This window comes from Cebus imitator, unplaced genomic scaffold (assembly GCF_001604975.1).
Source record: "Cebus imitator isolate Cc_AM_T3 unplaced genomic scaffold, Cebus_imitator-1.0 Scaffold316, whole genome shotgun sequence".
NCBI lineage: Eukaryota > Metazoa > Chordata > Mammalia > Primates > Cebidae > Cebus > Cebus imitator.
The window spans coordinates 2,256,414-2,267,839 of record NW_016107631.1 but is presented as its reverse complement, the minus strand read 5'-3'; the positions used below and the strand labels follow the sequence as shown (position 1 = coordinate 2,267,839).

The 11,426-nt window shown below is 41.1% G+C and overlaps 2 protein-coding genes across 9 annotated transcripts in view; both read right to left on the bottom strand.

The window, feature by feature from the left end:
- ZNF432 (zinc finger protein 432) overlaps window positions 1-1,917 on the bottom strand; it is a 17,382-nt gene extending 15,465 nt beyond the window's left edge. For both annotated transcript variants that reach the window (XM_017503906.2, XM_017503905.2), the window contains exon 1: window positions 499-1,917. The gene's annotated coding sequence lies outside the window, so the exon portion shown is untranslated. The remainder of the gene's footprint in view (window positions 1-498) is intronic.
- A 3,509-nt stretch (window positions 1,918-5,426) lies between these two features.
- ZNF841 (zinc finger protein 841) overlaps window positions 5,427-11,426 on the bottom strand; it is a 71,386-nt gene continuing 65,386 nt past the window's right edge. For all 7 annotated transcript variants that reach the window (XM_017503886.2, XM_017503889.2, XM_037729726.1 and 4 more), the window contains one exon: window positions 5,427-8,637. In XM_017503886.2, the coding sequence (XP_017359375.1) occupies window positions 6,140-8,637 (2,498 nt within the window). In that variant the 3' untranslated portion in view covers window positions 5,427-6,139. The remainder of the gene's footprint in view (window positions 8,638-11,426) is intronic.

Here is an 11,426-nt window from a genome sequence, read left to right as displayed (position 1 = left end):
CACCCCAGCCCGGACTCCTGTGAAGACTTCAGCTTTCACTTGTCTCTACACAAAAGACTCCGCCAGATTAATACGAAAACCCGGAGAAGATACACTCGTACACTGGCTTCCCTTAATGATTCCTCGATCACTGAGCCTCAGATTAACTCAGAATGTGAAACAGAAGTCACATTCATTGACAAAAGCCACCCCATCAGTTCTCAATCACTGAGCCCCACAAGGGAGTGACTTGCAAATACCCCAATCCCTGACCTTAGGTCGTTGATCTACTTAGGCCTTTAATCACTGACCACCCAGAGCCTCCGTAAGGGACCCCCAAAGATACCCCATCACAGGCACCTACCAGGGTCTCCTAGCGCACCTCCAAAGAAGACACCCGCCCCCCCAACCCCAACCCCCAACCCCGCGCTACCTCCACGGTCTGCCGCCACCATCAACGCAGACAGCCTCAGAATGCTCCCTCTCACAGCGTTTCCACGGCCTGACCCACATACTGACCTGACTGTCCTTGGAATCGCCGCGACCTCTTAAAGGCTGAACTTCCCTAAACTTCTTCCACTTCTGGGCCCCTAGCCCAGCTCCCTCCCGCATAAACCTCCGGAGAGGGTCCACCGCGTTTCCCCGGAAAGCGGAATGGAGGCTTCCGGTTTTTCCTCAGGAGGAGACTCGCCCGCGCCGCCTTCGCTTCGCTGCTCTGCGGGCGGCCATCTTTGAGTACGTGACGTACAGAAGGAACAGCATCCGCGAGACGCGGTGGGCAGAGTGCCCTACAACTGTCCGATTTCCAGACACCTCATCCCTGGCAGAAAATGGAGGTTATTAGAGGGTTGAGTTCACACAGGCAGAAATGGCGTGGGGGTAAAGTCCCCTGAACGGACAGGAAACAGAATAAGTTGGTCTTCTCATTGAAGGGGACAGGGAACGGCGCAAACTTCTCAAAGGCCGGAGCCCATTACACAAAGGAGCGGCATCCGTTCTTAGCGGTCATGACGACTGTGACGTCTCAGCTCAGTGGAAAATTAAAGTCACCTCTGCCACCTCAATCACTGTTCTAAATGCGAAGCGTTTTAGAGGCCGTATAAAAACTGAAGCAAGCGGGACTAAAAAAAAAACGATGCGTTTCAAGTAACCGCGCTGTTAGGCGAGAGCACCGTGGGCGGGGCCATCTTAGGGGAAGTTCGGTGTCCGTACAGCAGAACTAACGCTTTCTGGGAAGTTTGCGGTGGAACTGGCTCATGGAAATGTCTTCAGAAGAACAAACATATCTGGGAAAGTGAGGTGGTATGGGGGATGCAGCAATCACCAAATGAGCTGAAAAAGTCGACCTCGTGACCGTCTTTCCAGCCTCATCCCAATCAGGCCTTTTACCCTGCCGCGACTACGAAACACGCACTCTGGGCAGCCGGCGAGCTGCCCTCTCACTGTAGATCTGTAGAATCATACTGTATGCACTCTTTTTATCATAGTGTATGTACTCCAGCCTGAGCGACAGGGAGGTTACATTATAAAAATGTCAATTTACAGGGATGGTTTGAGAATCTTGTATGCACTTAAAACCAGCTACAAAACGTGAAACAACAAGTGACAGAAGTGAAAAGAATACAAATCTAGGTGGAGCACAGAGGATTTTTAGGGTAGTGAAAGTCCTCCTTATGTTCCTGTGATGGTGAGTACATGCCACTGTATAATACTTGTCTAAATCCACACAATGTACATGCATTAACTAAATATAAACTATGGATGTTGGGTGATAATGTAACTCCCACTTTGGTGGGGAATGTTGATAACGGAGAAGGAGCTATACAGAAAATCTCTGTACTACTAAATTTTGCTGGGAACCTAAAATTGCTCTAAAAAATATATTTTAGAAACAATTGAATTAGAAAATAGAATTAGAAATTAAAAATAATCAAAATTGAAAATTGAATTAGAAAACACTTCAGAATGTATTTGTGGTGATGTTCTTTAGAAACCCATAACTGTTTCCAGGAATTGGCAATGGGAACAAAGGTTTTCAGAATTATTCTGAGCTCACCAAGCATGCACTGTCGTTGTGAATACTGGTGAGTTGATAAATTGCAGTTTCTTTTTTGCAAAGCTGCTATTTCAGAATCACAAACTTACATCACAGGAGCCAGCTGGCTTCCCCCGCCACCAACACACTGGTACAGTCATCCCGCCTTATCTACAGTTTCACTTTCCATGGTTTCAGTTACACACGGCAGCTGTGGTCCAAAAACATTAAATGGTATATTCCCATAATAAGTAATTCATGTTTTAAATTGTGCACTCTTCTCATAAATGTGATAAAATCTCATTGTTCCACCCAGGACATAAATCATCCCTTTATATCGTGTATACACACTAAATATGCTACCCATCTGTCACTTAGCAGTCATCTCAGCCGATTAACAGTATTGCAGTGCTTGTATTCAAGTAACTCATTTTACTTAATTAATGGTCCCAAAGCACAAAAGTAGCGATGCTTGCAACTTGGATGTGACAGAGAAGGTGTAAGGTATGCACAATGGCATGCAACTGTAGTTTTAGCTATTTAGGAGGCTGAGGTAGGAGGATTTATTGAGGCCAGGAGTTTGAGCCCAGCTTGGGTAACATGGCAAAACCCCATCTTTAATGTAAATTTAAAAATCAATTAGCTAGGCATGGTGGTGCACATGTGTAATCCTAATTACTCAGGAGACTGAGGCAGGAAGACTGCTTACTGAGGCTGTAGTACAGAGATCTCAGCTGTGAATAACCACTGCACCCCAGCCTGGGTGACATGGCAAAAACTCCTTAAAAAAAGAATAGAAAAGAGAGAGGGGAGGAGAGGGAGGAAAGGAAGTAAGGAAGAGAGGGGAAAGACAAAGAAAAAGCAAGAAAGCTGTAAAGTACCTCCTTTAACTGGAAGTTCTTGCTGTATAAAAAAAAAAAATCATGCTGAAGCTGCTAAGATTTATCGTGAGAAATCTGTACATGATAGCACTGAAATTTCCTTTGAGGTGATCAAAACAAAAAAAATAGAAATCTGCATATGAAAAACTGAATACAAAGATATTAGTGCTAGCTTTGCTGTCACACGTCAAAACTTTACTTAAACTGTATATATATGCTTCAGAGTTTCAGGCATCCACCAGGGGAGTCTTGGAAGGTATCCCATGGGTAAGGGGGACTACTGTATTTGCAAAAATCTGTTGTTGATTCTACCATAAAAAAAAAAAAAAACTGTTACACATTATTTCAACCATGAAAGCATAATGGTGCAGTATTCTGTTAGTTCCTAAGGTAGAATGAAACTGTGTTGGTAAAAGGAACCTGACTGAGTTATGAACAAAAATGATACTATTTTATTAATTAAAACAGGAGACTTCTGATACATTCTGAATATAAGAGCAGTAAAATATAAACAGTTAAATGTGAATCCCACTTATGAACATGCTATTCCAGTTCTTTTGATTAAACTCTTCTGATAACTGCTCTCTTCTATTTCCAAGAATAAGATTACATTCTGATTAATCCTTGACATATAACAGCTATCATTCAATAGAGATGACCACCATTATTTCTCTCATACAATCGTCTCTAGCAACCTATCACTCACCTTCCATGAAAATCCTGAATCTGAATCTATCAACGTCCTTCCTGCTGTTTCTTGGTCAGTTATCAGGCAACTGTTTTCCATATCCCAAAGTAACACCCTGATTGAACACAAGCTCAGTGACTTACATTGTAAATTTACATCATTCTCCACCTTACCCCACGCTGCTTAACTCACACAGTACAGTGGCCTTGATCTTCCAGAAAACATGGATATGAAGAAGCCACACCTAATGAAGTAGGCCCCCTCATCTTACTGATTTATTCCCAGAGACCGTAATGAAAGATGTGCAGGAAAGGCAATAGACTTCATACTTTAAGATGAAGGTCACAAATAGTCAAGTAGCCTTTTTAAGAAACGTTAAAGTCCGGGCGCGGTGGCTCACGCCTGTAATCCCAGCACTTTGGGAGGCCGAGGCGGGTGGATCACGAGGTCAGGAGATCGAGACCATCCTGGTCAACATGGTGAAACCCCGTCTCTACTAAAAATACAAAAAATCAGCTGGGCATGGTGGTGCGTGCCTGTAATCCCAGCTACTTAGGAGGCTGAGGCAGGAGAATTGCCTAAACCCAGGAGGTGGAGGTTGCGGTGAGCCGAGATCGCGCCATTGCACTCCAGCCTGGGTAACAAGAGTGAAACTCCGTCTCAAAAAAAAAAAAAAAAAGAAACGTTAAAGTGAATATAATTGTTATATAAACTGAATTGGCCATTTCCACACATGCTCTTGCTCCTTTGATGTACATACTACGAGGGGTTTTAACAGATTTTGTCTTGTAGTGATAGTATTTACCATTCCACATCAATCCTGGATGGAGAAGCAGACTTAGTATCCATTGCATGATTTACCTAATATGGAATCTGTTGAGAAATGGTTTAAAATTTTACCATATTGATTACATTTCCATGGTTTCTCTCCAGTATGAATAATTTGGTAAAGCCTGAAGACACACTACTGATTAAATGTCCTTCCATGTTAAACACACTCATTTGGCTTTTCTCCTGCATAAATTATCTCAAATTCCAAAAACATGGAACATTTGATTTTTTATTTTTTTGAGGCAGAGTCTTGATCTTGTCACCCAGGTGGAGTACAACAGCACAGTCTGGGCTCACTGCAACTTCCACCTCCTGGGTTCAAGCAATTCTCCTGCCTCAGCCTCCCAAGTAGCTGGGATTACAAGTACCCACCACCATGTCTGGCTAATTTTTGTCTTTTTAGTAGAGATGGGGTATCACCATATTGGCCAGGCTGGTCTCAAACTCCTGAACTCTGGTGACCACCCGCCTGGGCCTCCCAAAGTGCTCAGGTGTAAGCCATCACACGTGGCCCATTTGATTTTTTTTAAAAACGCTTACCACATTTGTTACATTTCTAAGGCTGTTGTCCTGTATGAATACTCTGATGTTTCTGTCTTGATGTTCAGGTAAGAAGCCTTAGCACGCACATTCCATTTGTGTGGTTCCTGACAAAGATGTATATTCTGATGTCTAGTGAGTTCAGATACCTGGGGAAAGCCTCTAGCACATACATTTAAATGATTTCTTTCCAGTATAAACCCTCATGTCAAGTAGTGACTGAACTCTGGTAAAGATTTTGCCACACTCATTTCATTTGTAAAGCGTATCTGCACTTCAAGTTACTTAGAGATTCGCAAGTTTTGACCTTTAAATAGTATTCTTACCACATATATTATACTTCTGTGATGTCTCTCCAGGATTTATATTCTTATGCCTCGTGAACAGTTGCTTAAAACTTAGCTATATTCACTGCATGTGTAAATGTATCAACGCATAATTGCATTGCTAGAAATAAATACCTGAGGCTGGGTAATGTATAAAGAGGTTTAATTGGCTCACAATTTTGCAGGCTTTACAGAAACATGGTGCTAGCATCTGCTTACTCTCTGGGGAAGCCTCAGAAAGGTTGAAATGATGGTGGAAGGTGAAAGGGGAGTGGGCATGTCACATGGCCAGAAGGGAAACAAACGAGGGAGGTGCCATTCGTGTGTGTGTGTGTGTGTGTGTGTGTGTGTGTGTGTGTGTGTGTGTGTAAAGCGAAGTCTCACTCTGTCACCCAGGCTGGAGTGCAGTGGCACAATCTCGGCTCACTGCAACCTCTGCCTTGAGGGTTCAGGTGATTCTCCTGACTCAGCCTCTCGAGTAGCTGGTACTACAAATGCCCGCCACAAAGCCCCGCTAATTTTGTGTAATTTTTGGCAGAGACAAAGGTTTCATCATGTTGGCCAGGCTGCTCTCTCTTGAACTCCTGATCTCAAGTGATCCACCCACCTTGGCCTCCTAAAGTGCTGCGATTACAGGCATGAGCCATGGCGCCTGGCCCTGCCATTCACTTTTCAACATCCAGACCTCATCAGAACTCACTATCACAAGGACAGCACTAAGGGGATGGTACTAAACCTTTCTGGAGAAATCCACCCCATGATCCAATCACCTCCCACTAGGCTCCTCCAATACTGGAGATTAAGGTTAGGGATTTCAGAGGGAAGGGACAAATATACAAGCTATATCAGTAAGTATAAATTATTTGGTGATCTCAGAAGTTAGGACAATGTCTAAAGGCCTTTCCACATTCAGTTTAGTTCTAAGGTTCTCTCCAGTATGTTTTATCTGATGTTTAGTGAGGCCTGAGCGACTAATGTAAGATTTACTACACTCATTACATTTATAAGGTTTATCACCAGAATGAAGTCGTTGGTGTTTAGTGAGGCAAGACCGCCGCCCAAATGCCTTGCCACATTCAATACATTTGTATGGCTTCTCTCCAGTATGATTTCTCTGATGGTAAACCAAGTTTGACTTTTCGATAAAAGCTTTACCACATTCATTACATTTATAAGGTTTCTCTCCAGTATGCATCATCTGATGATTAAGCAGAATTGAGCGCACTCTAAAGGCTTTGCCACACTCATTACATTTGTAAGGTTTCTCTCCAGTATGAATACTCCAATGACGGGCTAAGCCTGAGCGATAACGGAAGACTTTGCCACATTCATTACATTTGTAAGGTTTCTCTCCAGTATGAATTCTCCGATGCCTTGCAAGGGTTGTAGTGGAATTAAAGACTTTTCCACATTCAATACATTTATATGGCATCTCTCCAGTATGTCTTCTCTGATGGTACACCAGACTTGTTTTATGACTAAAAGTTCTACCACATTCACTACATCTGTGTGGTTTCTCCCCAGCAGGATTTCTGTGATATCTTGCAAGTTTTGAACTTTGGATAAAAGCCTCGCCAAACTCATTACAATGGTAAGGTTTCTCTCCAGTATGAATTACCAGATGTTTAGTGAGGCTTGAACGCTGAGTATAGGCTTTGCCACAATCATTACATTTGTAAGGTTTCTCTCCAGTATGAATTTTCCGATGACGTGCTAGGCATGAATAATAACTGAAGACCTTGCCACATTCATTACACTGGAAAGGTTTCTCTCCAGTATGACTTCGCCTATGAATTGAAAGGTTTCCACTGTCAATGAAGACCTTGCCACATACATTACATTTGTAAGGTTTCTCGCCCGTATGCATTCTCTGATGACGTGCTAGGCATGAATAGTAAGTGAAGACCATGCCACATTTATTACAACGGAGAGGTTTCTCTCCAGTATGACATCTCATATGAACTGAAAGGTATCCACCATAATTAAAGACCTTGCCACACACATTACATTTGTAAGGTTTCTCTCCTGTATGAATTCTCTGATGTATAGTGAGTAATGAGCCCCAATTAAAGGCTTTGCCACATTCATTACATTTGTAAGGTTTCTCTCCAGTATGAATTCTCTGATGCACTGCAAGATGTGAATGTTGACTGAAGACCTTGCCACATTCATTGCATTTGTAAGGTTTCTCTCCAGTATGAACTCTCCGATGCCCTGCAAGACGTGAACGTTGAAAGAAGACCTTGCCACATTCATTACATTTGTAAGGTGTCTCTCCAGTATGAATTATCTGGTGCCTTACAAGTTGTGAACTTTGATAAAAGACCTTGCCACATACGTCACATGTATATGGTTTCTTTTCTGCATGGATTATATGATGTGTAGTGAGGCTTGAGTTCCGTTTAAAGGTTTTGCCACACTCAGTACATTTGTAGGGTTTGTCTCCAGTATGAACTGTCTGATGAGTTGCAAGAGAGGAACTTTGACTAAAGCACTTCCCACACTGATTACATTTATAAGGTTTCTCTCCAGTATGAATTCTCTGATGAACTGAAAGGTGGGAACTTTTACTAAAGGACTTGCCACATTGATTACATATGTAGGGTTTGTCTCCGGTGTGACTTCTCTGGTGATTTACAAGATCTGAATTTTGCCTGAAGATCTTGCCACACACATCACATTGATATGGTTTCCCTTTTGAATGGACTACCTGATGTACAGTTAGTAGTGAGCCCCGATTAAAGGCTTTGCCAGACTCATTGCATCTGTAAGGTTTCTCTGTAGTAATCTGATGATTAATAAGACTTGAAGACACTCTAAAGGCTTTGCCACACTCATTACCTACATAAGGTTTTCCCCTAATATGTGTTTTCTCGTCTTGTGTAGGTAATGAAAGTTGCAAAAAATCATTCCCATATTTTCTAGAAATGTTGGTTTGGACACTAGGAAAAATCCTTTCAAGTGGTGAAACTAAAAAACCATTATTAACTGTCCTCTCAATTTGATTACATTCATAAATTTTCCCTGCAGTTTGAAATTTCTGCAGTTCAGCCAGATGTGACTGAAAGCTTAATATAAGCTGATTTTCAATATGCTTGTTTTCTACATCCCCTTGACTATGTTGAAGTCTTTTACCAGTAAGGTTGTTTTTACGGGTCATCGGCACTTCTTTATAATTTATTTCACCATCTTTCTGTTGAAAGCCAAGGTCCTGTAGATTTTTCTGGATTTCCCTGAAGTAAAAATTTTCAATGTCACAGCTTTCATGTCCTTCCAACATCACCATTTGGAATTTTTCTCTTGTATTACTGTTCTGTATTGGTGGTAATTCCTTGATCACACATTTAGGAGAGATACCTGCAAAATGTAATGAACATGGGGTTTTAAAATAACTACTACTGGTAAACATTATTTTATACTGAAAACACACTAAACATAGTGTTTATACTAGCAAGTTGTGAAACTTTTCCACCATCTTCTATTTTTAGAAACACAAAATGAATAGAATTCTATAGTTAAGAAAGGGTAACTACGTGTAATTCATATCAGTTTTAGGAAAGCCTAGTTTCAAACATCCTACGACCAAAAGATCCATGTTGTGCAAACTTTTGAGCACTAAAACAAGTATTTTACAACCACTGACCCTAAATGACACACCAATTGGCAGTAAACATATGGCTCTCTCAGAAGAGTAAAAAAGTTACATGTATTTATATCACACAAATAAATTCTAAACCACAGCAAGATATGCTGTAATGGTAAATATTCACAAGTTCAACTAATTAATAATCATAATATAAATTAACAAATAAAACATTCTAATAACCTCTGATAAAACCAGCAGGTAAATAATGAACAACCACAAAATACAAATATTTAGTATGAAATTCTAAACAATTCTCCATTAATAATAAGCAAGAACTTACATTCTAGAGGCAGCATATGGTAACTGGAAAATATGTTGAGATCGCTGAGTTTTTTTTAATTTTATTATTATTATTTTAATTGCATTTTAGGTTTTGGGGTACACGTGAAGAACATGCAGGATTGTTGCATAGGTACACACATGGCACTGTGATTTGCTGCCTTCCTCCCCATCACCTATATCTGGCATTTCTTCCCATGCTATCTCTTTCCAACTCCCCACCCCCCACTGTCACTGAGTTTTAAAGATAAAAGAAAGGTAAATTTGTCTATGGTCATACCACTGTGAATGCATCTGATCTTGTCTGATCTCAGAAGCTAGGCAGTGTCAGAAATGGTTAGCACTTCGGATGAGAGAAAGGTAAATATATAACATAATAAAGAATAAAAATTGGTGGCTCAGACCTGTAATCCCAGCATTTTGAGAGGCCAAGGTGGACAGATCACTTGAGGCCAAGAGTTTGAGACTATCCAATAAAGAGAAACCTCATCTCTACTAAAAATATAAAAAATTAGCCAGGTGTGATGGTGCACACCTGTAATCCCAACTACTCAGGAGGCTGAAGTATGAGACTCACATAAACCCATGATGGGGAGGTTGCAGTGAGCCAAGATCATGACAGTGCACTTCAGCCTGGGCAACAGAGAGAGACTGTCAAAAAAAAAAAAAAAAAAAAAAAAAAAAAAAAAAAAAAAAAAAAAAAAAAAAAAAAAAAAAAAAAAAAAGAATAAAACTTGGGAAAGGAAATCAGAATTCCCAGTTATGATTTCATGCCTACAACTATGCAGCAAACAATAGAGCAACTCCCTATGTATTCACTGTCTTTTTTTTGCTATTTTTTGAGATGGAGTCTCACTCTGTCACCCAGGCTGAAGAGTGCAGTGGCATGATCTCACCTCACTGCAACTGCCAACACACAGGCTCAAGTGATCCCCCACCTCAGCCTCCTGAGAGCTGGGACCACAGATGTGCACCATCATGCCCAGTTATTATTTTTTTTTTTTGCAGTTTCGGTAAAGACGAGGTTTTGCTATGTTGCCGAGGCTGGTCTGGAACTCCTGATCTCAAGCAATCTGCCCACCTCTGCCTCCCAAAGTGTTGGGATTACAGGTGTGAGCCACTGCGCCCAGTCCTATTCATTGTCTTTAATTATCTAGTTCATTGGCCACAAAATATATATGATACAGAGATTGCACTTGGAAAATGTATGAACTAAGATAAAAGACAACACTGTTTGGAACAAACTGCAAAATGAAAACTTACAGATACAATGTAGACTGCTCTGATATAAAGACATATGTCTGCCAAAATTCCTATGATAAGCACCCAATCCTCAATGACATTGTATTTGGTAGTGTGGTCTTTGGGTGGCAATTAGGTCAGGATGGTGCCTAGAACTTCAGAAATGCAATTAGAGAAGCTTTTTCATGTCTATCTCTTTGCCACATGAGGACACAGAGGGAGTTAGCCATGGCACACCAGAAAAAAACCCACACCAAGAACCAAAGTAGCTGGCTGTTCTAACATGTTGAACTTTGCACCACCCAGATCCTTGAAAAGTAAATTTCTATCTTGAAAAGTAAATAGCTATGCCCAATTTACAAAGATATGAACCTGGGTTTGCAGGATCAAACATGTTTTTAAAAACGACTTCCCTAAAGTGGCATGTTCTGAGGAAAAAAAACCAACAACTTCCCAAACAAGCAGTGCAGATAAGAGGTCAACCCAAATATCAAGAATGTAGAAATAAATACTTCAAAAGCCAAATGGTGTTGCCAAAAGCATTATTCAGCCATCCATCATGAATAACGAACAGTATCTGAGTCATCGTCCCCTGCACATATTGATTTAGGCAGTGTAATCAGAAAGTGGTCAAGCGAATGAGTAGAGGGGTCACCCTTTGCAGAGTGAGAGTCACATGGGAGGTGAGGGAGTTCTGCAATAATGTGAGTATAAAGTTATACGCTAGTCAGTAACTGCATAGTCCATCTGGACCAAAGCAATATGTTAAGAAAGGCCCAGGAGGAGAAAGGGCAAGAGGAGAGGGCAAGGAGTAATGAACATGGGGCAGCAACGTTTGTGCTTGCAGAGCTGTGGGAATATAATTGCACAAGGAACAGCTAAAATCCTGGCTTTGGAAGAAAATATAGAAGTAGCATTATACTGACTAATACGTAAACATAAGAATTATACTGTGGGTGCAGGACAACAAGGGAGGACA